The sequence below is a fragment of the Arabidopsis lyrata genome (genome assembly GCF_000004255.2).
Source record: "Arabidopsis lyrata subsp. lyrata unplaced genomic scaffold ARALYscaffold_1, whole genome shotgun sequence".
NCBI classification, from domain to species: Eukaryota; Viridiplantae; Streptophyta; class Magnoliopsida; order Brassicales; family Brassicaceae; genus Arabidopsis; species Arabidopsis lyrata.
Window position 1 is genome coordinate 915,280 of NW_003302555.1, and position 27,719 is coordinate 942,998.

General features: G+C 35.1%; 7 protein-coding genes across 9 annotated transcripts; 6 read left to right on the forward strand and 1 right to left on the reverse strand.

Moving 5' to 3' along the window:
• The first annotated feature begins 3 nt into the window (after positions 1-3).
• Positions 4-5,080, forward strand: LOC9328213 (probable transmembrane GTPase FZO-like, chloroplastic). Of its 2 annotated transcripts, XM_002889394.2 has the most exons (11): positions 5-525; positions 623-1,161; positions 1,280-1,348; positions 1,919-2,116; positions 2,203-2,334; positions 2,884-2,970; positions 3,061-3,501; positions 3,602-3,769; positions 3,945-4,175; positions 4,399-4,514; positions 4,671-5,080. In XM_002889394.2, the coding sequence occupies exons 1-11, from the start codon at positions 36-38 to the stop codon at positions 4,969-4,971; spliced, it is 2,772 nt and encodes a 923-aa protein (XP_002889440.1). In that variant the 5' UTR covers positions 5-35; the 3' UTR covers positions 4,972-5,080. The 2 variants fall into 2 exon arrangements, with proteins under 2 accessions (XP_020867862.1, XP_002889440.1); XM_021012203.1 differs by lacking the exon at positions 2,884-2,970 and having other exon boundaries at positions 4-525.
• Positions 5,081-5,691: 611 nt separating this feature from the next.
• Positions 5,692-6,728, forward strand: LOC110224972. The gene is given in 4 exon segments (XM_021013188.1): positions 5,692-5,698; positions 6,016-6,027; positions 6,030-6,096; positions 6,098-6,728. Coding segments are annotated over 4 exon segments (159 nt in total). The 3' UTR covers positions 6,171-6,728.
• A 413-nt stretch (positions 6,729-7,141) lies between these two features.
• Positions 7,142-9,409, forward strand: LOC9325505 (protein FANTASTIC FOUR 2). The gene has a single exon (XM_002889395.2). The coding sequence runs from the start codon at positions 8,312-8,314 to the stop codon at positions 9,236-9,238; it is 927 nt and encodes a 308-aa protein (XP_002889441.2). The 5' UTR covers positions 7,142-8,311; the 3' UTR covers positions 9,239-9,409.
• A 3,383-nt stretch (positions 9,410-12,792) lies between these two features.
• On the forward strand, positions 12,793-15,147 carry LOC9325506. Its single transcript, XM_021012423.1, has 7 exons — positions 12,793-13,499; positions 13,940-13,997; positions 14,077-14,385; positions 14,484-14,532; positions 14,613-14,707; positions 14,786-14,865; positions 14,939-15,147. Exons 1-7 carry the CDS (start codon positions 13,351-13,353, stop codon positions 14,994-14,996), a joined length of 798 nt encoding a protein of 265 aa, XP_020868082.1. The 5' UTR covers positions 12,793-13,350; the 3' UTR covers positions 14,997-15,147.
• A 222-nt stretch (positions 15,148-15,369) lies between these two features.
• On the forward strand, positions 15,370-19,800 carry LOC9325508 (DNA repair helicase XPD). Its single transcript, XM_021012421.1, has 13 exons — positions 15,370-15,518; positions 15,686-16,244; positions 16,385-16,665; positions 16,968-17,050; positions 17,157-17,560; positions 17,694-17,887; positions 17,975-18,155; positions 18,307-18,431; positions 18,600-18,689; positions 18,796-18,874; positions 18,969-19,045; positions 19,246-19,354; positions 19,453-19,800. The coding sequence occupies exons 2-13, from the start codon at positions 15,711-15,713 to the stop codon at positions 19,570-19,572; spliced, it is 2,277 nt and encodes a 758-aa protein (XP_020868080.1). The 5' UTR covers positions 15,370-15,518; positions 15,686-15,710; the 3' UTR covers positions 19,573-19,800.
• Positions 19,801-20,233: 433 nt separating this feature from the next.
• LOC9325509 (phenazine biosynthesis-like domain-containing protein 2) lies at positions 20,234-24,550 on the forward strand. Of its 2 annotated transcripts, XM_021012422.1 has the most exons (7): positions 20,234-20,457; positions 20,719-20,909; positions 23,075-23,414; positions 23,562-23,636; positions 23,921-24,082; positions 24,115-24,198; positions 24,318-24,550. In XM_021012422.1, exons 3-7 carry the CDS (start codon positions 23,181-23,183, stop codon positions 24,423-24,425), a joined length of 663 nt encoding a protein of 220 aa, XP_020868081.1. In that variant the 5' UTR covers positions 20,234-20,457; positions 20,719-20,909; positions 23,075-23,180; the 3' UTR covers positions 24,426-24,550. The 2 variants fall into 2 exon arrangements, with proteins under 2 accessions (XP_020868081.1, XP_002889445.1); XM_002889399.2 differs by lacking the exons at positions 20,234-20,457; positions 20,719-20,909 and having other exon boundaries at positions 23,085-23,414; positions 23,562-23,825.
• Positions 24,551-25,919: 1,369 nt separating this feature from the next.
• Positions 25,920-27,576, reverse strand: LOC9328214 (small nuclear ribonucleoprotein Sm D1). The gene is made up of 4 exons (XM_021010792.1): positions 27,469-27,576; positions 27,248-27,324; positions 26,395-26,586; positions 25,920-26,265 (listed from the first exon to the last, which is right to left on the reverse strand). The coding sequence occupies exons 1-4, from the start codon at positions 27,480-27,482 to the stop codon at positions 26,198-26,200; spliced, it is 351 nt and encodes a 116-aa protein (XP_020866451.1). The 5' UTR covers positions 27,483-27,576; the 3' UTR covers positions 25,920-26,197.
• Positions 27,577-27,719: the final 143 nt, after the last annotated feature.

Genomic DNA, 27,719 nt, shown 5'->3' on the forward strand with positions numbered 1-27,719 from the left:
TCTCTCTCTCTCTCTCTCTCTCTCTCTCTCTCTCCATGAGAACTCTAATCTCTCACCGGCAATGTGTGACGTCACCGTTTCTTATCTCCGCCGCATCTCCACCGTTTCCTGGCCGGTGCTTTCAGTTATCCTCCTTTACTGCTCCACGTCATAGGCGTCTTCCTTCTCTCTCGATCAGAAACGTTTCGCATGAATCCGCCGATCAGACTTCTTCTTCTAGGCCGCGAACTCTTTATCCTGGTGGTTACAAGCGTCCCGAACTCGCCGTTCCCGGTGTCCTTCTCCGGCTAGACGCGGATGAGGTTATGAGTGGAAATCGTGAAGAGACTGTCGATTTGGTCGACCGTGCTTTAGCTAAATCGGTTCAAATCGTCGTGATTGATGGCGGAGCTACCGCTGGTAAGCTCTACGAGGCGGCTTGTTTGTTGAAATCACTTGTCAAGGGTCGTGCTTACCTCTTGATCGCCGAACGTGTTGATATCGCCTCCGCCGTTGGTGCTAGTGGTGTTGCTCTCTCCGACGAAGGTAAATCTAATTTTTGCAAATTCATTCAATTTTAGCTTTCTGCTTCTTTAGTAAGTGTTGTTCATTCAGTGAGTTTGTCTCTCAATGCTATGTACAGGTCTTCCGGCCATAGTGGCAAGAAACACATTGATGGGATCCAATCCCGACTCGGTAGTTCTTCCTTTAGTAGCTAGGATTGTGAAGGATGTTGATTCTGCTCTAAGTGCTTCAAGCTCTGAGGGTGCTGATTTCCTTATACTTGGAAGTGGTGAAGATAAACAAGTGGGTTTATTGTCAGATTCTTTGTTGAAGAGCGTGAAAATTCCGATTTTTGTTACTTGCAGCAGCAAAAGAGAAGAATTGCAGTTACTGAAATCAGGCGCTTCTGGTTTTGTTATATCGTTGAAAGATCTGCGTTCTTCTAGGGATGTAGCTCTTCGCCAGTGTCTTGATGGAGCTTATGTTGTAAATCATGAGACACAAAATAAGAATGAAAGCATTCTTAACGATAAAACATTGGTTGAAACGAGTGACCTGCCGGAGAAAAATAATTCTGCTGGGTTCATAAAATTAGAGGACAAACAGAAACTAATAATAGAAATGGAGAAATCAGTGTTGGGAGAAACGATTGAAATCATCCAGAAGGCGGCTCCACTGGTGATTTTTATTTCAAACATTTGGTAGTTGAAGTCAATGTTTTGAAATGGTTCTAAAGTAGGTTTTCTGTGGTTATAATATGGTTTAATTTACTTCTTCGACTATTTTTCCATAACAGATGGAGGAGGTCTCTCTTCTAATTGATGCTGTTTCTCGGATTGATGAGCCGTTTCTGATGGTTATAGTGGTAATTCTGCACTCAACTCCGTCAAATTGTGATTCCAGGAATTTGCATTGGTATTAGCTCTATATTCATTAGAAATATTTTTAGTTACACACTTTTGCCAGCACTAGATAGCTTGAGATAGATCTCTGCTAAACAATGTGCATGCTTCTAGTCACTTCTTCTTTAGTGCTTCTCAATATCTTCTTTAGTCACCTATGATGTTTCGCTTCTTCTTTTGTTCTGTCTATGCTTCTATTCTTATTTTGCTTATGGATCTGGTTATAGGGGAACTGCATTTTTCTTAACTGTACCATCTGCTTGTAGTCATATTATTTCGCTTTCTTGTGACTTGTGAGTATGCCGTTCTTATAGCTATTTGGTGGTTAGAAGAGTAAAAAAATTATCATGTTTCGTTTAAAATTTTTGAAGCTTTGCATGTCATTTTTAGAGGATTCCAACTAATTTTCTATCTACTTCTGATTTGGGTTTTTTTAAACTTAGAAAATGTTTTAAGCGGGACAAGTAGCTTCTATGATTCAAACTAGTTTCTGTATGGATTATGTATTGAAATCCATAATTTGCTGGTACTAGGGGGAATTTAACTCTGGAAAATCAACGGTTATCAATGCACTTCTTGGGAAGAGATACCTGAAAGAGGGGGTAGTCCCCACTACCAATGAAATCACTTTTCTGTGCTACTCTGACTTGGAATCCGAAGAGCAACAACGTTGCCAAACACATCCAGATGGCCAATACGTATGCTATCTTCCTGCACCAATACTTAAGGATGTGAGTCATTCAAAATTCCACCATCGCAGTCCTGAATTTTTTCTAATTATTTGGAGGAATTGATTTGGGTTGTTCTCCTTTTGCAGATAAATATTGTTGACACACCTGGGACCAATGTGATCCTTCAAAGGCAACAACGTCTTACAGAAGAATTTGTTCCACGTGCAGATTTGCTTGTTTTCGTTCTTTCTGCTGACCGCCCTCTAACTGAAAGTGAGGTAGAAGTTACTGTTTTACTTGGTCTGTTTGTTGTTGTTGTTTTTGCTCAATATGTATCTGCCTAAGTAGCTGGTTAAATCTATTTTTTCACAAAAGTAGTTAGTAAAGTCATGTATAGACCATCAAGACCTTGTGTAGGGAGGGGGAAGTTGTCACTAGGTTGAATGCATAAATCAAGGTTTTCTTGATTATAAATTTAAATTATTCAAATTATTTTTCAAGAATGGGTGTTATAGCTATTGCTGGAACCAGTATGTCCTTTTGGTCCATAAATTGGTAAAGCTTAGGCCAAGACATATGAGAGGTTAGTTGTTATTGGTACAGCAAAACTGATTTTGCCTCCTGGTGGCAAATTGTATGTAAATGATCATTTATGAAAGTTCTAATTTTATAGATATTTGGTATTTATTCTGAAAATCAGAAAAGTTTTCAAATTAGGAACAAGGTTCTCAGTGTCATCATGCCCATGTCATTTTTATCTCTACCTCTTCTGCTTCCTGCTTTCTTGAATGTACTGTAGGCTGGTTTACATCTCCTTGTGTTGTCAGGTTGCGTTTCTCCGTTACACACAGCAGTGGAAGAAGAAATTTGTGTTTATTCTGAATAAATCTGATATTTACCGTGATGCCCGTGAGGTTTATCAGAAATAAGATTTATGTTCTTTCCTTGATAGTCTCTGTAATTACTGGATTTTTCTTGACTAAAGATTAATTTTACTGCTGCAGCTTGAGGAAGCGATTTCATTTGTTAAAGAGAATACACGGAAGTTGCTTAATACAGAAAATGTGATATTGTATCCGGTGTCCGCACGGTCTGCTCTTGAGGCGAAGCTTTCAACAGCTTCTTTGGTTGGCAGAGATGATCTTGAGGTCTCAGATCCTGGTTCTAATTGGAGAGTCCAGAGCTTCAATGAACTTGAGAAATTTCTTTATAGCTTCTTGGATAGCTCAACTGCTACCGGGATGGAGAGAATAAGGCTTAAATTGGAGACACCCATGGCGATTGCTGAGCGTCTCCTTGCCTCTGTGGAATCTCTTGTGAGACAAGATTGCCTAGCTGCTAGGGAAGACTTGGCGTCAGCAGACAAGATTATCAATCGAACTAAAGAATACGCGCTTAAGATGGAATATGAGAGCATTTCTTGGAGAAGGCAGGCTCTCTCGTTGGTATAAATTCTATTAGATATATCTTGTTGAATCACGTAGGAGGAAATTGGATTGTTCTAACTTGGCTTTTTTGTGTTTTGTACTCTGGCTTTTATTGCAGATAGATAATGCCAGACTACAAGTTGTTGATCTAATAGGAACTACCCTGCGACTATCAAGCCTTGATCTTGCGGTCTCCTACTTATTCAAAGGGGAAAACTCGGCCTCAATAGCAGCTACATCCAAAGTTCAAGGTGAAATACTCGCTCCAGCACTCACAAATGCTAAAGTAAGTGTTATTGTCCTAACTGTGGACATGTTGGTCATATATTTGAGGTCTGAGATATAGTCTCTATTCATGCAGAAGTTAAATATTGTCTAACAATGTCTTCTTGTGACCTGATTGATGCTGGTTACTGGTTTCTAATCCTAAGGAATTGACTTTACATTTCACTGGTTTGCAGGAGTTGCTTGGAAAATATGCTGAATGGCTACAATCAAATACTGCCCGTGAAGGGAGTCTGTCCCTGAAATCATTCGAAAACAAATGGCCAACATATGTCAATTCAAAAACTCAATTGGGCATAGACACATATGACTTACTTCGGAAAACTGATAAATTCAGCTTGAAAACAATACAGAACTTGAGTGCCGGGACCACATCAAAACGATTGGAACAAGATATTCGAGAAGTGGTGAGTTTCAAGTATTAAATACTTTTATTCTAACTAGAGTTCAGTCGATTAAAGTGTCTTGATCTTCATCATTGTTTAATTGTGTCATCTGTTCAACCCGAACCTAAGATCTGACGGAGATGTTAATTCAGTACTGTATTTTCCCATATACTTCGTCTGGTTATTCAAGAATCAATCTAAAGTGACACTTTTGACATAATTGAGTTTTGCTTGCCTTTTCTAGTTCGTTGTGACAGTTGGTGGGCTTGGAGCTGCGGGACTATCTGCATCACTTCTAACCTCAGTGCTACCCACCACATTGGAAGATCTTCTTGCTCTTGGCCTTTGCTCCGCTGGAGGGTAATGATACTTCTCTGCATTTCCCATCTTTCCCATTGTCTCATTACTCCACTTCTTATATCACATCACCTAATGTATCATTTTTCTCGCAACTAAAGGCATATTATGATTTTTTAAGACATACTGGCTGTATATATAACATAATCTTTGTGGCAGGTATGTGGCTATAGCAAACTTCCCATATCGAAGACAAGCTATAATTGGCAAAGTGAATAAAGTGGCTGATGCGTTGGCTCAACAACTAGAAGATTCTATGCGAAAAGATCTTTCAGATGCGACTGATAATCTAGTAAACTTTGTGAATATCGTTGCCAAGCCTTATCGAGAAGAAGCTCAGCTAAGACTTGATCATCTTTTAGGAATCCAGAAAGAACTGTCAGATATTAGAAGTAAATTACAGTTGCTACAAGTTGATATTGATAACCTGCATGTATCACGAGATGAGATGAGACTTTAGCTGTTCCAACACAATGTCGGGTTTTCCCTTCTTGACATTGTTCAGTGGGGGGCAAGTGTATGTACTTTGTCATAATGAATAAGACCTGCCAGTTCCGACTTGAAATGGACTCACTGATGGTTTGTAAGAACCAAACAACAGCATTATGGGCATGAAATTCTGGTATAATGATTTCTTACTTCTTTTTTCAGATTGCTTATGATACAAATCACTAGATGAATGTAGCTCAGGAGACTCGTGGAGGAAATATACTTCTGTTCTTTGACCAGCACAGGTACGGATGTACCTCACATCACAGGTTAGTATGTTAGTTGACTCATTTTTTCTATCATTGAGATTTTTATATTCTTCGGGAGTTCATGAATAGCTTCATATGCTATTGATTGTCCGCATAGAGCATCTAAAATTTGTTGTTAATGTACTAATCTTTGACTTTAACTACTTAGATATGGAAAAAATTCATAGTATAGGTTTCCACGAAGAGTAATTCTCAGCATATGCTAGCTATGATTTGAAAAGATAAAAGCGCAAAAAACTTCTTTCTAGGTAAGGATTGGTTCGAGAAGTTTTAAAATCCAAAATTGGTAGGATAAACCTTGGTTAATGCTTGATGCTGGAAATTAATTAGAATTAACGTAATTAACGTTAGACTAACATTGTGTAAAAGCTTGTTCATAGGTTCCTCGTTAGTTTTCTAATCAAGGTAATAGCTTTAAGCTAATGACATGTATGCTTGATAACCAAACCTTTTATTTTATTAAAAACAAAGAGAGAATATTAAGTATGGTCAAAAGTTAGGGAAAGAGAAAATCCCCAGTTGACATGTTTTTGTGTAAACGTGAAACAGATTCCACCTTCCTTTGTTGCTAAAGATCAGAAAGAAACATAGACTTGCAAAGTAATATTAAAAATTGCAGAAATTTTGAAGGGATCTAGCTTTGGATTGTCCTTTTCAATTGGGGACCAGAAGTGGAATGATGATGCAGAGAAAGCCCACTTTTTTTGGTTCTTGTTTCAAGGTTTCTCTTGTTTTGATTGGTTTAGGCAAATCTAAAACCAAAAAGGGGAAAACACACGGAAACACAGAGATTGGCGAATGCGAAATCCGGATGGTCAGGGATCACTAGAGAGAGAAAATAAGGTACAGATTCTTGCTTATAGCTTTACTTACCAGTAAGTTATACTACACACGTTTTTAACTGGTCTTTGTCGAGTTTTCATTAACAAAAAACTTTTGTTTTCACAACACATGAAGGTTTGAAAAGTTTTCCTCACTTGAAATGGAAACTTCTTTTGCTACCCGTAGCTTTTTGGTGTACTGTTCCATTAACTGAATAATTGTAATAGAAGACATCACTACTTGTCATCTAAGTTAGTATGAGACATGCTTATTGTCTATGTTCCTTAACTGACCCTACATTTATTACTTCTTTGAGAACCTATGGACTATAGAGGAGTCACTCTCGAACCCAAGCATTGATTCGCGCTCTGAAACATGTATTCCCATAAGTTTTCTATTACAAGGCATACATGTTTTTAAACATTCATTACAATTTGAGAGGTGTAGATTAATCATAAGAAGAAAGCTCGGTTCTTCGTATGTTGTACTTCCTTTTTCTTTGAATCTGGTTTCAATGTACCAACAAGTATTAGGAAACTGTCAATATGATATTGAGATGCTGCAGTATCAGAAACACAATCTCAAGGATTTGGACATGAAACTGATTTGGGGCCATTATACTATTGATTGGTAAGCATGTTACTGCTTTCGTTTGATTCTGCACTTACTCTAATCAATTTCGATACAGAAGCAAATACCTGGTAATTAATATCGCATATATGCTTATAGTTGTATTTTTTTATTTCGTATTAAAAAAAGTAAAAAATATATGTATATATATATACATATATATATTGATTTGTATTATTTATGGTTCATATCAGTTTGCATTACAGTTGCTGCAAGTTGGTTTGTCTTTGTGATTTTCTTGGGCCTTTCATTATTTTTCATTTTATTTGTCTTTGATGGATTACGGGTATCGCTAGACTAGATATATCCAGTATTCGTTCTGGTCTGAACGGATAATTTATTTTTATTATCCGTATTTGGTTAGAAAGATTAGTACTAGAAAAATTATGATAAGTCTTATTTTTTAATGAAAAAAAAAAACAGAGAAATTATGGAACAGCCGGTTAACTGAAAATATATATTTTCTATAAGAATTAGAATACTAACGTACAAGAATGCAAAAAAAGCCTACCAATTCATTTGGACAAAGTGATTTTACAAGATCAAGTTACAGCCACAACTTGAGGAAGAAACCAAAAAATAAAAATATCACTGAAGTGCTATAGGTTAGGTGACCTATTCGATAGGATACTTTTTACTAAATTTACGAATCGTTAGCAGAATTTGAATTATTATTGCTTAACAAATTTGTTACAAATTAAAGCTGTAACATGCATGTATGTAGGTGTCAAATTAAACAAATGTTTTTAAATCAACTGTAACGATGTCACTTGTGGTGAGAATTACCGGGGTTAATTGATGCTACCTTTATTTTAATCTAATCCTACTTCCTAAATAAAATAATGATGTGTTTAACTTTTAATGAAGCAATTTTTATATCTTTAGGCAATAAAATATCAAGAAAAATATGAAAGCCATTTTTTCCATAGTGCTACCGCTCAATAGGTCGAATATGTGTTTAAGGGCTATTGAGAATGTTTAAAATGTCTAAATTCTATGCTTAAGTATCATCTTTCTTTTTTTTTTTTTTCTTCTTTAAACTTTCTGCTACGAACTTTTTAAATCGTTGTTGACACGACACAACAACAACACAAACTTATATTTTCATCCATCCTTTCATTTCCGACACTATTGGTTTGTATTATATAAAATACTTTGAACATTTGGATATACGAATTACGATAATATTCGAGACAAAACATAAAGATTATACAAAACTATAAAGCAAGAGTCATGGTTTAGTGGCGCGGTGAAGGATTTATCTATGAAATTTGACAAATGAAACAAGTTTATCAGTTACAAACATATGAAAATACTAAAACATATAATTTAATGGTGTGTATTAATATGATCTAGTGTTATAATCTAGGTTTGTAACGTAATTTGTGTAACTTGTAGACAACAAAAATATTTACATATTTAATGTTTTTCACTAGAGAAAAAACTACCAAAAATTGGATGGTCTGGTGCCAGTTAAAATGGTTCCATATGATTAAATATAGGGATTATAAGATTTTAGTATATGTCCATGTAATAAAGGTGTAGAATAATTAAAAAAAAAAAAAAAAAAAAAAGCCTATAAAGAATCCAATGCCAAGTGGACTCGCCACTATAAATACTTGCTCACCCCTCCTCCTCTTCCCTCTCAAATTCATTCCTCTCTTCTTAATTACCATCCAATCTCTCTGTTATTATACATTAGATCTCAATAATAATCACCAACCCTCATTAAAATCCTTTGTTTTGCTCTGTTTTTCTGAAGAACATATAAAAATGTCACTTGTTGTTTGTCAACCTCAAGATAACATCGTTCCGAAGAATCAAAGTTTCTATCAAAAAGATGACATGGGTGGGTTGAGTTTCCTGCAATCTATGTCCGACATCACTGCCATTGTCCAAACCAAAGAGGATAAAGCTTATGTTCACCCGATGGAGAAACGCTCTGTTTCTAAGCTCAATGAGAAAAGCTTAGAGATGTGCACTGAGAGTCTCGGAACCGAAACAGGAAGCGAGAGTGGTGACGAGTTATCATTGCTTGCGTTTGAAGCAGCCACTACTCCTAGGGTTCCTCTTCAGCTGAAACCACGAGAAGATACTAACTTGACGGACAAGAAATCGCCGATGGTTCGCAACAACAGTTTCCCGCCGCCGATAAAGTTCGTTGAAGACTCAAAGTATAATCGTATGGTGAGATGGTTAGGAGAAGATGGTCGACTTGTAGTTCAAGCAATTAGGGCTTCGTCTCCGCCTAGTTGCTTTGTAGCTGAACGTGGTGAAGGAAGGCTTCGTCTCATGTTAACGTCGGAAAGTTCTCTTCTTAGTCACAGTCATGAGGAGGAGGAGGAAGAAGAAGAAACAGAGGAGGGCATCGATGAGGAAACTAGTGATATCATGGAGGGTAAATATGGAAATAAAAAGTTTAGCAGATTAAGCAGAAGATGCAAGGAGAATGGTCGTGAGCCTAAACCAATGCTTACTTGGAAGCAGCAGCACTTTTGGGTCGCTACTTCAACTTAATTCGACTAATTAACGTGGGTTTTATTTTAGTTTATCTATGTAATATGTCTGTATGTTTTCTTGTCTTTTCTATTTGTAGTATGATTTCTTGAGGGGACTGGTAATGTATTTTACTTCTATTAAATGTAATGTTAAATGGGTCTAATAATATTATCATAATTATTGTTGTCAGATTTATAAATAATCATCATAACAACTAATAACTGAATAATAATGTAGTAGTATATTGGTACTATTTAACTTCTTTTTGTACGTCAAGGAAAAAAATATATCCGAAAATGTCCTTTAGGAAGCTTCCTAGAATGATTTTCCTAAACACTAACTCTTTTCAGTTTTTCCACTCTACTCTTTGTATAAATTTCCGACTGATTATTATAATTATTTGACAAAATATATTTTGTAGTATTAGAAAATTTCTGAGCGGTTCATTTCTTTCCAAAACCAGAAGTAGATCGATTTACAAACTAAAAAATGAGGTTTGACAAAATACTTGAAGAGACCAATTACCAATGTAATGAAGACAAGTAGACAACAACATCAACAGTAGCAGCAGGAATTTAATTAGGAACATCAATAGTACTAAAATTCATATATAATACTCTCTATGTTTCACAAAGTTATTCTACAATTTTTCACACAAATTAAGAAAAATAAACAAATTTCATTTTTACTCTTTATTATTACACTAGATAATTCATTTTTCTAATTAATAAACTAAAATAATAAAGATAAAAATAATAATTAATCTTAAAAACTGCATTGAAAACAAAAAACGACACTCTTTGTGAAACGAAATTAAAACCTTAAAATGACACTCTTTGTAAAATGGAGGAAGTATATCAAAGATAAGAATATCTTGGAGTATTTATTTAGGTCATCAGATGATGATTTATATTTTAAATTACATTTTTTTTGAATCTTATAATGGTCTTAAGCTAAATACATCTGGTCAGTATGATACAAATCTAACAACCCAAAAATATCAAACTTAATAAAATGAACGAAAGTGAATGGCCGACTGCCCAGCTATACTAGAAATTATTAAATATAGTTGAAATGACTAAAATGTTTTTTTTTGAAAAAACCATGTGCGAAAAAATCATGTGGTATGTACAACGGCCACATGAACATTAGGAAGATTTAAAAAAAAAAAAAAAAAAAACATTAGGAAAGATTGTTCCCACACGCACATGACCATCACATGCAAAAAAAATCTGCTCACTTCTCCTTTTAATTCCCACCATTTTTATTTATTTAAACTTTAAATTTGCCTTTTGCTCTATCATTTAGATTCTGTTTATAGATTTTCCTTGTACGAACTGTGCAGACTGCAGAGACTCTCTTACTTTCTTTTTGCGTTATCATACCAAAGTGCATGACCTCATTAATCATTTTACTTTTTATTTAAAATGTTAAAATTTTAATATTTCGAACGGTATTGTTTACTTGTTGTCTCATTGGTCGATATACAGTAAATTAGATTTTGCTTACACAATAATCATAGAACCGGTAGGTATATATAATATCGCTCATGTAAAATTTGAAGTAATTTTTTGCGTGCATGCATCAACTGAAAATCGATATGCTTGTTGTTTTGCCAACATCAATCGTTCGTTTCTAGTTTTTGGTTATAGAATATTTGGTAAATGAAACACATAAAACATGGGCATTTTCACTATATAGAGTCTCATATAATCATGGATAATTCTAAATCAATTCATGGTGGTTTAGTGGTTGAAATGTCTACCTTTAAAGAAAAAAAAACATGTTCTAGTATTCTCTTGTTTTGAGTCTAATTATGGTTGGCCATAATTGAAATGTTTCTAGGATATTCGGCTCTTTCATAAATTTTAGAGTAATTTGGAATTCCATCCAAATATATATCATCTTTCGAGAATCGGATGCATTTTCATTAGGTTTTTTTTTTTTTTTTTTGGTAAAAAGTGAAATTTTATACTATTTTAAATTTTTGACAGAAGTTACAGAGATTAATAGAAACAGATTAGAGCACACTACGGAAAAATAAAAACAACATTATTACTCAAAAATGTTTCGGATCGTTTATGAGTGAATATGGCTAAGTTGCGAAAAGAAACACTGATTCTGATATCCCGAAGCTCGGAAAAGAAACGAATATATATATATATATATATATATATATATATATATATATTTTGTTCATTAGGATTTACTTGACCGGTTATAACGAGACTATGAGTCAAGATCCAAAACCAAAACTCTGGTGTTAAATGTTATAAACTCACAGAAATTGTTTCGAGGTGTACATATGTATTCTGCATAGACCATGCTAATCTTCTCTGCATACTTTTACCAAAAAAAAAAAAATGTATTCTGCATATATTCCCCGACATGGACGAAGAAATTAGTCCCAGTGTCCGTACATAATGAACATCCCAACATATAAATTTTGCAAAGTATATAAATGTCCACCAATGAGAATTAGACAACTTATGAGTAATGTCCAATAATCTAAAGTCCCAAAAGTGTGTAAATATATTAAAGTGTCCTTTGTTTCTCTGCAAACGAATATCGAGAGAGAGAGAGAGAGCTCAATTTCCATGGTTCTATGTGCCACTTGATGCTTATTATTGACCACTATCTCATGCGGCACCCATTTCTGTGATATCTCAATCATTCTTTTTAATAATCAAACATATATATTTTATTTTATTTGCCCAGTTTCTATTTTGAGTTTTGATGACCTTCTTTTTTGGTAAACTAAATCTCTCTCTCTTTTTTTTTTTTTTTTTTTTTTTTTTTGGGGCAAAATAACCTAATCTCTTAAACCAAAAAAATCACTAATTCATATTGGCAACAACTATATCAATTTTGGCAACAAAAATAAAGCCGGCCGGTACAATAATTTTGTATGGTTAAATATGTGCATTCATTATAGTTTTACTACGTTATAGTGTCTCGACTAATATGTGATGAAATTAGTCATCGCACACAACAAGATGTTGTAACAGTTTTAGTTATATGTTTCCTTAATGGAATGAAACTAATTTCAGCGGAATCCGAATATGAAACATAAAAAAAAAAGGGTTTTCATACCAAGTAATCTTGGTGTTTTATCATTAGATAAATTTTCAATTTTTATTAGGTCTTTTAGTCTCAAGTGGGTGGGAGTGCATGTGTGTAATGAAAAAATAACATAACTGTGGTCATGAAAATATTATTTGATAAAATAACACGATTTTACACGGGGTTTTTTTTTTGGTAAAGATTTATACACGATGACATTGATTTCTAGCCTGGGCTTTCGGTAACCATTCGGTTATTGGTTGGGTCCATTCGGTTTCGGTTATTTCTGTTTCAAAATTTAGTATCCATTCGAATATTTTAAAATTTCGGTTCGGTTTCGGTTCGGTTCCGGTTTTTTCGGTTTTAAAATTTAGTATCCATTCGGTTATTTTGCTTTTGATATTTTCGGATATTTCCGTTATTTTTGAGTATTTTCGGATATTTTTGGATATATTTCGGTTATTTTTGATTATTTTAACTATTTTTACATATTTTCAAGTATTTTTGATTATTTGGTATATAAATAACTAATTATTTTGAAAATATAATTGTATTTCGGATATTTCAGGTACCCAAAATATTTCGGTTACAGTTATTTCGGCTATTAAATTTACTATCCATTCGTTTATTTTCAAAATTTCGGTTCGGTACGGTTCGGTTTTTTTTACTTCGGTTTCGGTTCGGTACATTCGGTTTGGTTTATTTGCCCAGACCAATGATTTCTATCAAATTGTAGAAACTGTTTAGCAGCTTGATGATACTGATAGAACCAGAAAATTGGGCCGAAACTGGATCCAATTATAATTAGTTCCCTCTATTCTCGGCCCAACACTCGCCACCGCTTAGGGGGGGTGATTTGGTAATAAATCAACAAGTTTAACTTTTGAATTAATAAAGTGTAGGGGTTGATTTGTTATTCTCAGTTCATAGAGGGATTAATTTAGTGATTTTTTTCCTCTAGAGCGATCTGTTTTCTTCTTCTTCGTCTTCTCTCACCCGCCTACTGGCTTTTTTCAAATTTCTTCAGCAACACAAACCAGCGGCGGATCTAGAGCTTTCGATTGAAGATGGAAATGGCGGAAGGGGAAGGAACTACGGAGGAGAACTACGACGTAGACATCGCGACCACCGCTTCTTCACTAGGTGGCTCCGGCGTCTTCCATATCATCAATGACATAGTCGGTTTCGTCCTCTATATGCATCAACAGATCCCTTCGTATGTTATCTCTTCCTCTTTTCGTATCTCTATGCTTCGATTTATCCTAATTTGGTGTTCTATCTGGTGGCGATGTATCTGTTTTGTGTGTTGTTGAATCTCTCCGTTAATTTTGTCTAGTGTGTTCGATTTCCCGTGATTAATAGGTTTTTTCTAGAGGAACTATAGATTGATGTTTATGAATTTTGTGTATTCTGGATCAATTAGTGTGAGTTTAGAGATTAATTCCTGGTAGGTGAAGGTGAGTTATGTTCAATTCTAGGGGAAATCGAAAAGCTCTACAACTACTTCCATTAGGTTTTAGAATTAAGCATGTTGTTTCCACTATGAGTATTTTACTGAAAATCAAAGCTAGAAACTTCAAATTTGCAGCTTTTGGTTTTGGCTACACAAAGCTCCTTTACCAATATGACTGTTGTTGGTTACTTACATCTGTGCAGGGTAATACAAGACATGAGCCTTGAATTTGATGGATTGCAAACTGAACTTACGGATTTGGTATGTTAGTTCTACTGACGCCATTTTCACTTTACGGTTTAAGGTCTTTTTTTCACAATCTAAGAATCTTAGGTTGTAGGAGGCGAATCTTACACAACCTCAAGTGAAACCACTGGTTAGAAGAAAACTGGTGAGTAGAAAGAGAGAGGTGAAGAATGAGATTAAGAAACTGGAGAAACTGATGAAAACTATCTCTAGTCTCCGAAGTGCGCTGCAGTTAATGATCCGTGAAGCTCCTGATATTCAGAAAGTTGTGTTGATTCTTGGTGGTAGTCCATTACGGCCTCAAAAAGCTTATGAGTTGTTATTCACACAACACAGTGATTCTCTTCTGGGCTACGAAGGTGACTTTGCTAAATCCAAAGCTGCAGAAGCACTTTCAAAAAAGGTTGTTTTCTTACCTCTGTGTTCATGTTGCTTGTGATTTGTTCCTTGTCCATTTTAAGTAAGCAAAGGTTGAGCCCTTCACTCTTTTTGGCTTTATAGACTATCCGAGCACTGATCTCGGCGGGTGCTGGATCAACTTCCTACCCAGGTAACTTTTGCATAAATTTCAAACTTCTTAAGCATTGTTGTGAACTGTTAGTGATTCTTTTCCCTTCTTCTGAGTTGCAGGTCCAATGAGGCTCTTCATATTGGTTCATGCTCCACCTACTTTGAATCTTCCCCAACATTTCCTTCCTAAACGTGACTTCAGATACAACAGAAAGGTATAGTAGACTTGTACTAATCCTATTTCACACATCCATGTAGAAGATTCCGATTTCCTTCACCTGTTATTATTGCAGTTTGTGCCTTCAAAGTTGAGATTCAAGTGCAGAACGCAAGACAATGCAACAAATTCTCCGCCCACAAATGATCTAATATGGTAGTTCTCTTATTCACAGTTCTCCAGTTACACACTAAACAAGTTTTTGACAATGCCTTCTGTGTCATTGCAGGTTTCAATGCCGACATGTGATAAAGGGATTAGCTTTCCATCAACCAGTTGAAGAATAAGACTTGAGAGTTTGTATGTATCTCTATATTGTTGTAACTAAACCCTGTTCCAGATTTAGATAAAACCAGCATTTTTTGTATCAATTCCAATTTCGAAAATACATTGTACTCTTTTACTGGTTTATTAGCACCTTACTAAACTTGCCATCCACATTTAAAGAAGAACAATGAAATATGCCTATTGTTTAAAAAAAAAAAAAAAGGATTAAAGGGCTATTCATTCAAATATTAATTTCTTTGTTAAAAATCTAATTTTCTCGAGAAGTTTAATATATATATATATATATATATATATATATATATATATATATATATAAAGTTGGGGGGTCAAACGCATAAAAATAAATAAATATGGGTCAGAATGAAAAAGAAACAAAGCTTTTAAGTTTTCATAAGAGTCCTCTTCTACTTCCTTCACCTCTCGGTGACAAACACAGGCGCAAAATTTCTTCTTCTACGTTTAAGCTGCTACCGATTTCTCTCTCAGTCGTTGATAACACAACGAAGCTTCCATTCTCGCCGGTAAGTTTTCTCTCGTTATCTTCTTCGATTAATTTCAATTGCTCCTTCCTTCTCGTTGGCTGGGTTTATAGACTCCAACTCGAAATCGCTTGTTTTGCTGAAGTGAATCCCGAGTTTTTAGGGTTTTGTAAGTTCTAAATTCTTCTGCTTCCAATTTCGATTTCTAGGTCTTTAACGAGGAGGAAGAGAAAGATGATCTTCAAGATCGAAGACGTAACTGTCTACTTCCCTTATGACAACATATATCCAGAACAATACGAATACATGGTTGAATTGAAGCGAGCCCTAGACGCTAAGGGACATTGTCTTCTCGAGATGCCTACCGGAACTGGCAAAACCATTGCTCTTCTCTCTCTAATCACCAGCTATCGACTCTCTCGTCCTGATTCTCCGATCAAGCTTGTCTACTGTACTCGTACTGTCCACGAGATGGAGAAAACATTGGGTGAGCTTAAGCTACTACATGACTACCAAGTACGCCATCTCGGCGCCCAGGCTATGATCCTCGCCATTGGTCTTTCCTCTCGGAAGAATCTTTGCGTTAATACTAAGGTTTTAGCTGCCGAGAATCGTGATTCTGTTGATGCCGCCTGTAGGAAACGGACTGCTAGTTGGGTTAGGGCTTTGTCCACGGAGAATCCAAATGTAGAACTCTGTGACTACTTTGAGAACTATGAAAAGGCTGCTGACAATGCGTTGTTGCCTCCTGGTGTTTATACTTTAGAGGTAAGATTTATAAAGTTTAGGTTTTTCACATTTGTTGCTTGATCAAGTTTATGTTTAAGTCGGAATGCTGTTTGATTTCGGACCTATTCCGAGGTTACTTGCACATTTTGGCTGATGGTATATGTGTGTTTGGATTTTAGGATCTAAGGGCGTTTGGTAAGAATCGTGGATGGTGCCCTTACTTTCTCGCGAGGCATATGGTTCAGTTCGCCAACGTTATTGTTTATAGCTACCAATACTTACTGGATCCTAAGGTTGCTGGAATTATATCAAAGGAGTTACAAAAGGAGTCAGTTGTAGTGTTTGACGAGGCCCATAATATCGATAACGTGTGTATTGAAGCACTCAGCGTCAGTGTGAGGAGGGTTACACTTGAAGGAGCTAATCGAAATCTTAATAAGATTAGGCAAGAAATTGATAGGTACGCTAATTTTTTCCTACATAGCTTATTCTTAAGTACGCTTGGACATGCCACTCTTAATACAACAATAAACATAGTGATAGGGTCTTTTTCTTTTTCAATTGAATTTCCTGATTGTTCTTGAATGCCATCTGGGTGTCTGCTCACTCCAGTTGCTAATTGTTGGTTTTCTTAGGGAAGTTTAAGTTAATAAGAAAAGAATCTGGTTTTATGGCACTGCTTTTTCTCAAAGAACTGAAAGGGGAACAAAAAATTTACAAACGCTTTGTCATCATTATTAAAATTGTCCAACTGGTAGGAAGGTTCAAGGCTACTGATGCAGGAAGATTGCGAGCTGAATACAACCGGCTGGTTGAGGGTTTAGCACTGAGAGGGGACTTATCTGGTAAGTATGTGTTCAGGAAGGTGATCTGTGGTTTGATTGAAAGCACACAAAGTACTAGGCATATTTTCTAATTTTATGAACTTGACGCAACAATTTTTTTCTGCAGGAAGTGATCAATGGCTTGCAAACCCTGCACTGCCCCATGATATTCTAAAGGAGGCTGTCCCGGGGAATATCAGACGGGCTGAGCATTTTGTGCATGTTTTACGCCGATTACTTCAGTATTTGGGGGTACGGCTTGACACTGAGAACGTAGAGAAAGAAAGCCCTGTTAGCTTTGTATCGTCGCTGAATTCTCAGGCTGGCATTGAGCAGAAAACACTGAAGTTCTGTTATGACCGGCTCCAGTCTCTCATGCTAACCCTTGAAATTACAGATACAGATGAGTTTTTGCCTATCCAGACAGTGTGCGACTTTGCAACTCTTGTTGGGACATATGCCCGGGGATTTTCCATCATCATTGAGCCTTATGACGAGAGAATGCCCCATATTCCAGATCCTATATTGCAGGTAAATATGGTGTTGATCTACTTACTTTTGAGTATTGTCACTGGGGTTTTAAGATATTATGACTCAAAATGTAAATGCTACTGTTTGAATAATTGAGAAATGTATCTGAAACATATATCCTTTTGTATCTTAGTTGAGCTGTCATGATGCGTCTCTGGCGATCAAACCGGTGTTTGATCGTTTCCAGTCAGTCGTGATTACATCAGGCACGTTGAGCCCAATTGATCTTTATCCACGTCTTCTTAGTTTCACTCCTGTTGTTAGTCGAAGCTTTAAGATGTCAATGACACGAGACTGCATCTGCCCTATGGTTCTGACTCGGGGAAGGTATGTGGTTCATAAAACAAATCCTGAACACTTACCTTATATTTTAACTTTATATGTAATGACATTATTGGTTGTCTTCTTTTTCAGTGATCAGCTTCCTGTTAGCACCAAATTTGACATGAGAAGTGATCCTGGTGTTGTGAGGAATTACGGAAAGCTTTTGGTAGAGATGGTATCTATTGTTCCTGATGGAGTTGTCTGCTTCTTTGTTAGTTACTCATACATGGATGGCATTATTGCTACATGGAATGAAACTGGAATTCTGAAGGTAAGGTCTTCTTCTTGGCTTTACCATGCCAGTATTTTTTTCACAGTTTTGCATGAATTGGAATTTCTATGATACCTGAAAATATTTGTAGTGCTACAGGCATTAATGTATATGTGTTTACCAATATTACCAATGCTTTTAATGTTTGTAGGAAATAATGCAACAGAAGCTTGTTTTCATTGAAACACAAGATGTTGTAGAAACAACATTGGCACTGGATAATTATCGCAGGGCTTGCGATTGCGGAAGAGGTGCAGTTTTCTTCTCTGTGGCCAGGTAAACATTCTATTTGTGAATGGTAGATGGTTTGGGAATTCATGGCAATAAATTTTTGGTTCTTCTCTCCTATTTTTGGTTGGTTAACTAAATATTAAAGAGGTTTCAGTATGAGTTTTCTTTTAGAAATTTGAAAGAAAGTGATCAAATTTTGTATTTAAACGGCAGGGGGAAAGTTGCTGAAGGTATCGATTTTGATCGTCATTATGGAAGACTGGTTGTAATGTACGGAGTACCATTCCAGTATACATTAAGCAAGTAAGTTCTATTCAAATGAATGTTTATCCTTTCAGTTTCCGGTTTTCTGTATTTATATTTTCATCGTACGTGAGAGATGATACGATGGAAACGGTGAAACTTTCAGGATATTACGAGCAAGATTGGAGTATTTGCATGATACGTTTCAAATAAAAGAAGGCGATTTCCTAACTTTTGATGCCTTGGTAAGATTCTTAGTTTATGATGATATTATATTTTGGTGTGCAACTCTTTTAGCTGTTTGTGACTGTTGTTAACTCTTTTTTGGCTTTAAAACAGAGGCAAGCAGCTCAATGTGTAGGGCGAGTAATCCGGTCAAAGGCTGATTATGGGATGATGATATTTGCAGACAAAAGGTATAAGTTATGGGATGATGATATGTGCCTTTAAAGTTTCCCTCTCTGAGTTTGGTCATTTAGATTCTTGATATTTACTAAATGTGATTCTCTCCATACTCTATCTAGTATATTAAGTATTAGATATGCTTATGTTGGTTTAGAATGTCACATTACTTTGGTCTAACAAAACACACTGCCATTGACGGTAAAACTTGCAGATATAGCCGTCATGATAAGCGGTCCAAACTACCTGGTTGGATACTTTCGCATCTGCGTGATGCACACTTGAATCTAAGCACTGACATGGCTATTCACATTGCTCGCGAGGTAAACCTATATAATTCACTGCTTTTCTATAACTCTCAGTGAAACAAACAACAAGGCAAAATAATGAATCAACAATTTTGTGGTGTTTTTTTTTGCAGTTTCTTCGGAAAATGGCTCAACCGTATGATAAGGCGGGGACTATGGGAAGGAAAACTCTGTTGACACAAGAAGATTTGGAGAAGATGGCTGAGACCGGTGTGCAAGACATGGCTTATTAGTAAACCAGTTTGTGTGTTTTTTTTTTTTTTTTTTCTTTAGGTCTATCAAAAACTTTCATAGCAAAAAAAATTCCTATAGGGTGCCATATTTGTTCTTTTGTCGATGATTTTCAAGAATCGAATTGAAATTTAAAGCTCGTAAAAGTTGGGTTTGGGTTTAGTATATTAGCAAAATGTATGTTTAATTTTGAGATAACTAGATTATTATATTCACTCATTATTACATCATTATTCAGATCAAGAAATAATTCATCGGCTCCTTGTTAAATCCATCAAACATACAACTAAAAAAAAGAATGATTAAATAAATTTAAGCAAGCAGTGGAAGTGGAATTGAAGTTGGCAGAGTTAGTGCGACGACCCGATAAACACTAACCGTCTCAAGTACTGTCGAAGCCCTTTGGACACTTGCAAAGCCCAACTATGGGAGTTCCAGCTCACCCACTAGACGTTATTACGTAAACGAAATTTTTCAACGGTCGAAAAACAAAGTTTCCTTTTTTCTAATGAGGGGGTATTTACGTAATTTCTGTCTCTCACGGCCAAGTTTTCCTTTTTTTTTAGGTTTCCATTCGAAGTTGACAATATTGTTTATAAATATAACTTGAGAGTCAGAGATCCATTCGATAGCACTTTCCTCTCTTTTCTCATATCAGGAAAACGTTCTTTGTTTTCTCTATTTCTCTCTTCTCTTTCTTCTACCCAGATCAGTCGTGAATTTTAGTCTACTCTTTCATTAATTTTTACTGTGTTTGATACATGAAACAAACCAAAAAATCGATCGATTTTCGTTTTTGGGGATGAGCGATCATAAGCAAAAGTAAAGGCTGTCGTAAAGAGATCAAACCAACTTGCGCCGACTACAACACTCTGTTCGATCAAAAGGTATTTTGCTTCTTTATCTGTTTATGTATTTTTTTCTATATCTCGTTGGAATTTTTGACCAAATCAAATCATATATAAATACCTAATTATTCTTCTAGTCGATCGCAAAACAGAGACTTCTCATGTTTCAAGTGGTTTTATACTAATCAAATTTGAAATTATGTCTTATATTAATTCCCTCTAATCCTAATCATATATCTTTCTCAAAGTTTTTGATTTTTGTTCGAGATTCCTAATCAATTCTTTCTTCTTTGTACGTAGATATGTTGTCGCAACTTCGGAGCGTGAGAGAGACGGATTGGATTGCCCACACGACTTGCAGTCATTGAAACTCTTTGGACAGACACTACAAAGCCCATCAAAGTTTGTCTGACTCTCGCCTATCCTATAATCCTACTGTAGGATTCCTACAGAGACAATGCATCCCATTCGGCCAGGTCAATTTATACAAGGTATTACTTTCTTCATTCTTATTTTTGTTTTTGGTTTCTTTTATTTTTCTTTAAGATTAGTTTAAATAATAAATAAATTTAAAAAGATTAACTGTTAATTAAAACAATTAAACTAATGATCTAAAAATTAATAATGATTTTACTATAATTTAAAACAAATTTAACACTTAAATTTAAAAAAATATTTTTTTTTAATTAAAACCATATGAATTTCACTATTACTTTTTAAATTTTTGTTTAAGTGTTAAATTTTAAAAACGTCGAAAACTAACCGCGCCTAGGCATCCTGTCCTTAGTTGGTCCGTAAGCTTTGGTGTTCGAAGTTCGGCATGTTTTCACGTAATATAGATTTAACACTTAAACTTTTTTTTTAAAATAATAGTGATTTTGACTAAAATTTAAAACAAATTTAAAACTTCAACTTTAAGAAAATAATATTTTTAACCAAAACCATGTTAATTTCACCATCACTTTTAAGAAATTAGTTTAAGTGTTAAATTTTAAAAACGTCAAAAACTAACCGCGCCTAGGCATCCTGTCCTTAGTTGGTCCGTAAGCTTTGGTGTTCGAAGTTCGGCATGTTTTCACGTAATATAGATTTAACACTTAAACTTTTTTTTTAAAATAATAGTGATTTTGACTAAAATTTAAAACAAATTTAAAACTTCAACTTTAAGAAAATAATATTTTTAACCAAAACCATGTTAATTTCACTATCACTTTTAAGAAATTAGTTTAAGTGTTAAATTTTAAAAACGTCAAAAACTAACCGCGCCTAGGCATCCTGTCCTTAGTTGGTCAGTAAGCTTTGGTGTTCGAAGTTCGGCATGTTTTCACGTAATATAGATTTGCCACTTAAACTCATTTTTAGAAAATTATAGTGATTTTGACTAAAATTTAAAACAAATTTAACACTTAAATTTTAGGGAAATTGTTAAAAATACCCCGTTTGGTGTGCTCCTTTTAAAAAATGCCCTTTTAGATGTTCATTTTCAAAAATGCCCCTTTTTAAATCTGAAATTTTTATAAAGTTTTATTAGGTTTATAAGGTACTTATGGATTGTAACTACTACTTGAAGACTCGATCCAAGTATTTATAAGGTTTTATAAGGTGTTTTTAAAGGTTTTACAAGTTATTTTAAAGGATTTTTAAGGTTTTTCAAAGGTTTTACAAGATATTTTAAAGGTTTTTAAATGTATTTAAAATGCATTTATAAGGTATTTATAAAGTATTTATAAGATTTTAGATACATAGAAATGTAGTTTGTGTATGTTTTAATAATATTACATATATATTTGGATAAATCTTATATTTTTAAGATCATTTTTTATAAGGTTTTAAAAAAGAGGTATTTTTGAAAAGTGGCATTGAAAAAGTAGCATTTTTGCAAAAGCCCCTAAATTTTAAGAAAATAACTTTTTATTAAACTAAAACCATGTAAATTTCACTAAAAAAATTTAAAAATTAGTCATTTGAAAACTAACTTTTAAAAATTAGTCATTTGAAAACTAAAACCATGTAAGTATTAAATTTTAATCACGTCGAAAACTAACTGCGCCTAGGCATCATGTCATTTAACTTTGTTATTTCATTAGTTTCACAAGTTCAATTTATTTTTGCATCGTGATGTCAATTTAACATTCAAAATTTTCAGTTTATTTAAAAAAAGTTTTGAGTTTTGATATTGTCTTTTCTCATGGAAGGTAATTTAAATAAAACTAAATTTACAAAACGATGTAAAACTAAACGCATTTTAGATCTCGTCATTTAATCATTAGAGATTTTCCAAGTTCAATTTGTATAAAAAGGATGTGAAAACTAATCGCATTTTACAAAAAAAAATATATACTAGCCGAATTTTTTATTTTAGCATTTGATCATTATAGATGTTCACAAGTTATATAAACGTTATGTATACTTAGATTTCACGTTTTGAGTACGTAGGAGTAGAAAGTCCAAAAAATGTTATGATAAATAACGGCTTACACTATAAAACTCATTCAACCAAACAGTCTTGTATATTTTTTGGTAAAAGAATATTTAAGATGCTTTATCACATTTATGATTAGTAGTATTTTCATGGAAGGAAGTTAAAGATCATTGTACATTTTATATTAGTCTCTGTCTTTGATTTGTCTTTGTTATTATGTTTATATATTTTTAGTGTAATTTGAGGAGACTAAAGAGTCAGCGACCAATAATAAAGAGAGTGAAGCAAAAATATTCACCAATAAAAAAAGAAAAAGAAGCTTGGGTGGTCAAACAAAAAAATGGCGGAGAAAAAGGGAGTCAAGTACTTCGTTGTTGATGCATTCGCTGAATCTGCCTTCAAAGGGAATCCAGCTGCTGTTTGCTTTCTAGACGACGATAACGATAACCAGAGAGACGACGCGTGGCTTCAGTCTCTTGCTGCCGAGTTCAACCTCTCCGAGACTTGTTTCCTCACTCCGATCATCGGAGACTTCCCTCGATTCCGTCTCCGATGGTTCACTCCTGTCGCTGAGGTTAGCTCGCTAATGACTGCTATACTTTTGAATTCGGAATTGTTCCGTTGACTTGTTATCATTGACTTGATAGAGATCCAGATAACTTCTTGTATACATTTCACTGGCTCTTGTGAATCTCTCAGCTTTTTTATGTTTTGTGTGCAGGTGGATTTGTGTGGCCATGCAACTTTAGCATCTGCTCACGTTCTCTTCTCAACTGGTTTGATTGATTCCGAAACAGTTAAGTTCGACACATTATCAGGGGCTCTAACAGCTAAACATCTCAAAATTGATGATGAAATCGAATTGGATTTCCCTCTTGTACCTACTTTTGAAGTCAACTACATTGATGATGATCTCTCTTTGTTCTCCAAAGCCTTGAATGGAGCTACCATTGTTGATGTTAAAGCCACAAAGAAGGACATCCTCGTAAATATATATTTTTGTCAACTACTGTCTCCATTTCTTTCTTGCTATGGCGGCGCCATTGAATCAAATCTCGATTCTTTTCGATTGATTTGCAGGTTGTGCTTTCATCTTGGGAAGCTGTCATTGAATTGCAGCCAAGATTAGATGAGATATCGAAATGCCCTTGTGAAGGAATGATGGTGTCTGCCGCTGCTTCTGCTGAATCTACTTATGATTTCTGTAGTCGCTACTTTGCCCCGAGATTCGGAATCAATGAGGTAACATGACCTCTTCCTGTGTGGCTCTTCAGGACCCTGTTACTGGAAGTGCGCATTGTGCCTTAGCACATTACTGGAGCCTCAAGATGAACAAGTGTGATTTCTTCGCCTACCAGGTTCTCTCTTTTAGCTATCTCTCTCTCCACACACAAACTTGAGACCAATTTTAAAATGATGAGTATTACTATTAATTAGTTTCTGAAGAAAGATTTGGTTATTATTGGAATGTGTTTAGGCTTCAAGCAGAGGGGGAACGTTGAAGGTGCACCTGGACAAAGAGAAGCAGAGGGTTCTGCTCAGAGGCAAAGCAGTCACTGTTATGGAAGGTTATGTCTTAGTTTGAATTTGGCTATGATGAAAAATCAGGCTCTTGTAATATATTACACAATCATGATCCTGATGTTCTTTAAGTTGACAATCTTGGTATCTTTTTCAACAGTGTGATTTTCTTGTTTTCCAAAAAGTCAACTAAGAATCTTTCCTGGAAAGTAAGATATTTCTTGTCTATATCCGCCCAAGAAACAAAAGCAATATACCTGAGGTAACAAATCCCATAAAATTTCGGGAGAATCAAAAACGTTAAACAAACCAATAAACTTGAGCTTTATCCCCCTTCCTTAAATATCGCATTTATCTCAACGAAGTTATCCTTCTCATGTTTTACGCACAATGCATATAGTTGATGATCGAGTACAGTATGTTCCTTTCAAACAACAAAAAGTTAAGCAAAAATAAAATAAAATTACTAGTACGTACACAATAAACTAGCTAGGAAAACTAGTCCGGTAGCTTCGGCAGCATAATACGTGCATAGTATAAATCAAAACGGATAAAAACCACAAAGAAGAAGGAATACCAAAATAGAGAGCAAAGACGGGAGAAATTGAATATAATAAGACGATGAGAAAAACAAGACCAAAGATATGGCTAATGCGATCCATAAAGCCTCCTTTGAACTCCATGTCCGGAATGTTCTTGAAGATGTCTACCCATTCAACCACACCCAAGATGCCGCTAAAGCATGAGTAGAAACCTACGAGCTCGATCATATAGATTTTATCTCCAGCTATGGGGATTTTGTAATTTCTCACATACAGGAACGTTGCAACATTCGAGGCTATCACAAGGATGTGTATCATAATGTCGTAGATTACGTATTTGCTCTTCCTGCATTCACCAGACACGTTAATCACATCGATTGATATATATATCTCTAATTAAGTAGGAAAACAAAGAGAGTTCCACAGTGGAATTGTATAGACTCACCACCATGGATGATGCCTACTTCGAGATTCATCCACAGTAGCAGGATTCATGGCTTCTTGCTATATTATAGTATGTCAGTAAAATTGTACATGCAAATTGTCTCTTAGAATCCTGCGGAAAAATAAATCACTTTCAACATAGTCTTCATATATAAGAAACGTTTCGAGCTTATTCTTTAAAATCTTATCGATGTGGGATTAGTAGAAACTAAACTAATGTCGATAATGCATAATACTTTTACAATTATCTTTACAACGTTATTTACAATCTTTTAACCTAATACTTTAGGGGTTTTGACTTACGAGTTATACAAGTTAACAGACCAATTTAAAATGATGAGTGTTCATGAGGAATTTGGGTATTATTGGAATGTGTTTGTTTGCTGTTTAAGCTTCAAGCAGAGGCTGAACCGTTGAAGGTTCATCTGGACAAAGATAAGCAGAGGGTTCTGATCAGAGGCAAAACAATCACTGTAATGGAAGGTTGCGTCTTGGCTATGAAAAATCAGTCTCTTGTAAACGATTAAACGAATAAAATTTTTCCACACGCCTATATATTTGTATCCACAATAAAGACAGAGTAACGGATTCCATCATGCTTGAAGAGTGATCAAAACATCAAAAGAAAACATTACCTCTTTTGCCTTACTTTCTGCACAATGTCTTGGTTTCATTTTTCTTAAACTCATCTAAACGACAAAGTGTTATTTTCTTTGGCCATATGTGATTTATAAATCTAAATTTGCTGGTGATTAGATCACAAGAATTTGTTCTTTACGAGACTCGCCTCACTACAACACACAATCCCTCTAGTGTCACAAGAAGAATAAAAACTTAGGATCATGAATGCTTAACGACCACCAACACGGCTGCGTCCACGACCCCTTCCACGGCCACGCCCGCGAGCTGGTGTCTTCCCTGATACCGTTCATGCATAAGCAAAAAGATGAATATAAGAATCAGCCTCGAGATCCAGAAGAATACAGATGCTTAAAACTTATAATGGTTTAAGAATAAATGAAGCTGTGAAAGAATGTTTTTGATTACCAGCAGTTGGCTTTTTGGGTTTGATTCTTGGTGTGTCCTCAACCAACAAAGTCTCGAGATTTAAGCTGTCAGGAAGAATATAATACCGAATGTTGTTTCCCCTAACACTTAAGTGGTCTAACGTAACCGGGTTTTTCCCTTTCAGAGTTAGTTTTACGGCCTTTAGATGAGTGTTCATACTAACATCTACACCTGCAATGAGTTATCACCAAGAGTAAATCCATCAATCAAAGCTAATTGCATTACAATTGAATCAACTAACCATGTCTAGAAAAATAGAATCACCACAACATCAACAACAGTGACCAATTTCGAAGTTTGACAACACCCTACTTGTTGGTAAGCTCACCACGATTGAACAGGCTGATTAAGAAGTGAGTTTTATGGGAAGAAAATGCAAGAAGATATTGTTAATGCTTTAGTCTAGTAGACTACATATAAACTGTTCTATGGACATTTCAGAAGTATACAGAGAGATAACAGAGAGTATTTTCAAGAGCCAAAGTCATGCCACTAAAGAAGCTACTTAAAACCAAAGTTTCAAGGCATGATAAAGAATGTAATATGTATCTGAATCGGTCAGTGTCACTCGGATTTTGTATATGAAACAGTGCAACACAAGCATTTTACATAGAAAATGAAATTAACTTAGAATTTGTAAAATACTAGTAAAAGAATCACACCACATAATCTGCGGTGAGTAACATTCTAAAAATGTATACAAATCATAGCTGATAAATTAGGAGAAATTAAGGTTTATTGTGGAAGAACCAAAACGAGAATAAGAAAAATCGGAGACTCAGCAAAACCCTAAACGAGGAAAAAGGAGCTGGGGATATGAGAAAGAGTTTACCTGTAATAGTTCCATGAACAATGGTTCCGTTCTTAAGCTCAATTGAAACTGTCTCATTGTTCAATTTCATCAAAAACCTGAGAGAGACCCATTTGGGATCAAACCACGAACGAGCTCCAACAAGTCAAATTTTTGAACACAATGAACAAAGAAAACCTAGAGAGAAACAAATTCGAAATGGAGAACAAACAAATCACAAGTTAGAAACAAAAAAAGCTTACCTGACGAGCTTCATGGCGAGAGGAAGAAGAAGACGACCAGATGACTAATTTTTTTGTAAAATAAATTTCTCGATATTGAAGGGATCTAACTTTTTTATATATGTTCTCATAAAAGCCCATTATTAACTCAAATTCACAAAATAACCCAAAGCGGTGAAATTGGATCAACATGCGCTTTCTATTTTCGTTATGATAAATAAATTAATGGCTTTACTTTTTTCAGTATATCAAACCATAATGGGTCTTTATTA

Excerpts from the sequence above, each read along its gene's own strand:
- LOC9325509 (XM_002889399.2), top strand. The coding sequence starts at position 23,181 with ATGGCGGAGAAAAAGGGAGTCAAGTACTTCGTTGTTGATGCATTCGCT. Across the intron at positions 23,415-23,561 it reads GGTTCACTCCTGTCGCTGAG|GTGGATTTGTGTGGCCATGC; the intron begins GTTAGCTCGCTA and ends TTTTGTGTGCAG. Across the intron at positions 23,826-23,920 it reads CCACAAAGAAGGACATCCTC|GTTGTGCTTTCATCTTGGGA; the intron begins GTAAATATATAT and ends ATTGATTTGCAG.
- LOC9325506 (XM_021012423.1), top strand. The coding sequence starts at position 13,351 with ATGGAAATGGCGGAAGGGGAAGGAACTACGGAGGAGAACTACGACGTA. Across the intron at positions 14,533-14,612 it reads TGGATCAACTTCCTACCCAG|GTCCAATGAGGCTCTTCATA; the intron begins GTAACTTTTGCA and ends TCTGAGTTGCAG. Across the intron at positions 14,866-14,938 it reads CCCACAAATGATCTAATATG|GTTTCAATGCCGACATGTGA; the intron begins GTAGTTCTCTTA and ends GTGTCATTGCAG.
- LOC9325508 (XM_021012421.1), top strand. The coding sequence starts at position 15,711 with ATGATCTTCAAGATCGAAGACGTAACTGTCTACTTCCCTTATGACAAC. Across the intron at positions 17,888-17,974 it reads ATGGTTCTGACTCGGGGAAG|TGATCAGCTTCCTGTTAGCA; the intron begins GTATGTGGTTCA and ends CTTCTTTTTCAG. Across the intron at positions 18,690-18,795 it reads TTCCAGTATACATTAAGCAA|GATATTACGAGCAAGATTGG; the intron begins GTAAGTTCTATT and ends TGAAACTTTCAG.
- LOC9328213 (XM_002889394.2), top strand. The coding sequence starts at position 36 with ATGAGAACTCTAATCTCTCACCGGCAATGTGTGACGTCACCGTTTCTT. Across the intron at positions 2,117-2,202 it reads CTGCACCAATACTTAAGGAT|ATAAATATTGTTGACACACC; the intron begins GTGAGTCATTCA and ends CTCCTTTTGCAG. Across the intron at positions 3,770-3,944 it reads CAGCACTCACAAATGCTAAA|GAGTTGCTTGGAAAATATGC; the intron begins GTAAGTGTTATT and ends ACTGGTTTGCAG.
- LOC9328214 (XM_021010792.1), bottom strand. Across the intron at positions 26,587-27,247 it reads TGTTCATGGAACTATTACAG|GTGTAGATGTTAGTATGAAC; the intron begins GTAAACTCTTTC and ends AACTCATTGCAG. Across the intron at positions 26,266-26,394 it reads ACCCAAAAAGCCAACTGCTG|GGAAGACACCAGCTCGCGGG; the intron begins GTAATCAAAAAC and ends GAACGGTATCAG.
- LOC9325505 (XM_002889395.2), top strand. The coding sequence starts at position 8,312 with ATGCCAAGTGGACTCGCCACTATAAATACTTGCTCACCCCTCCTCCTC.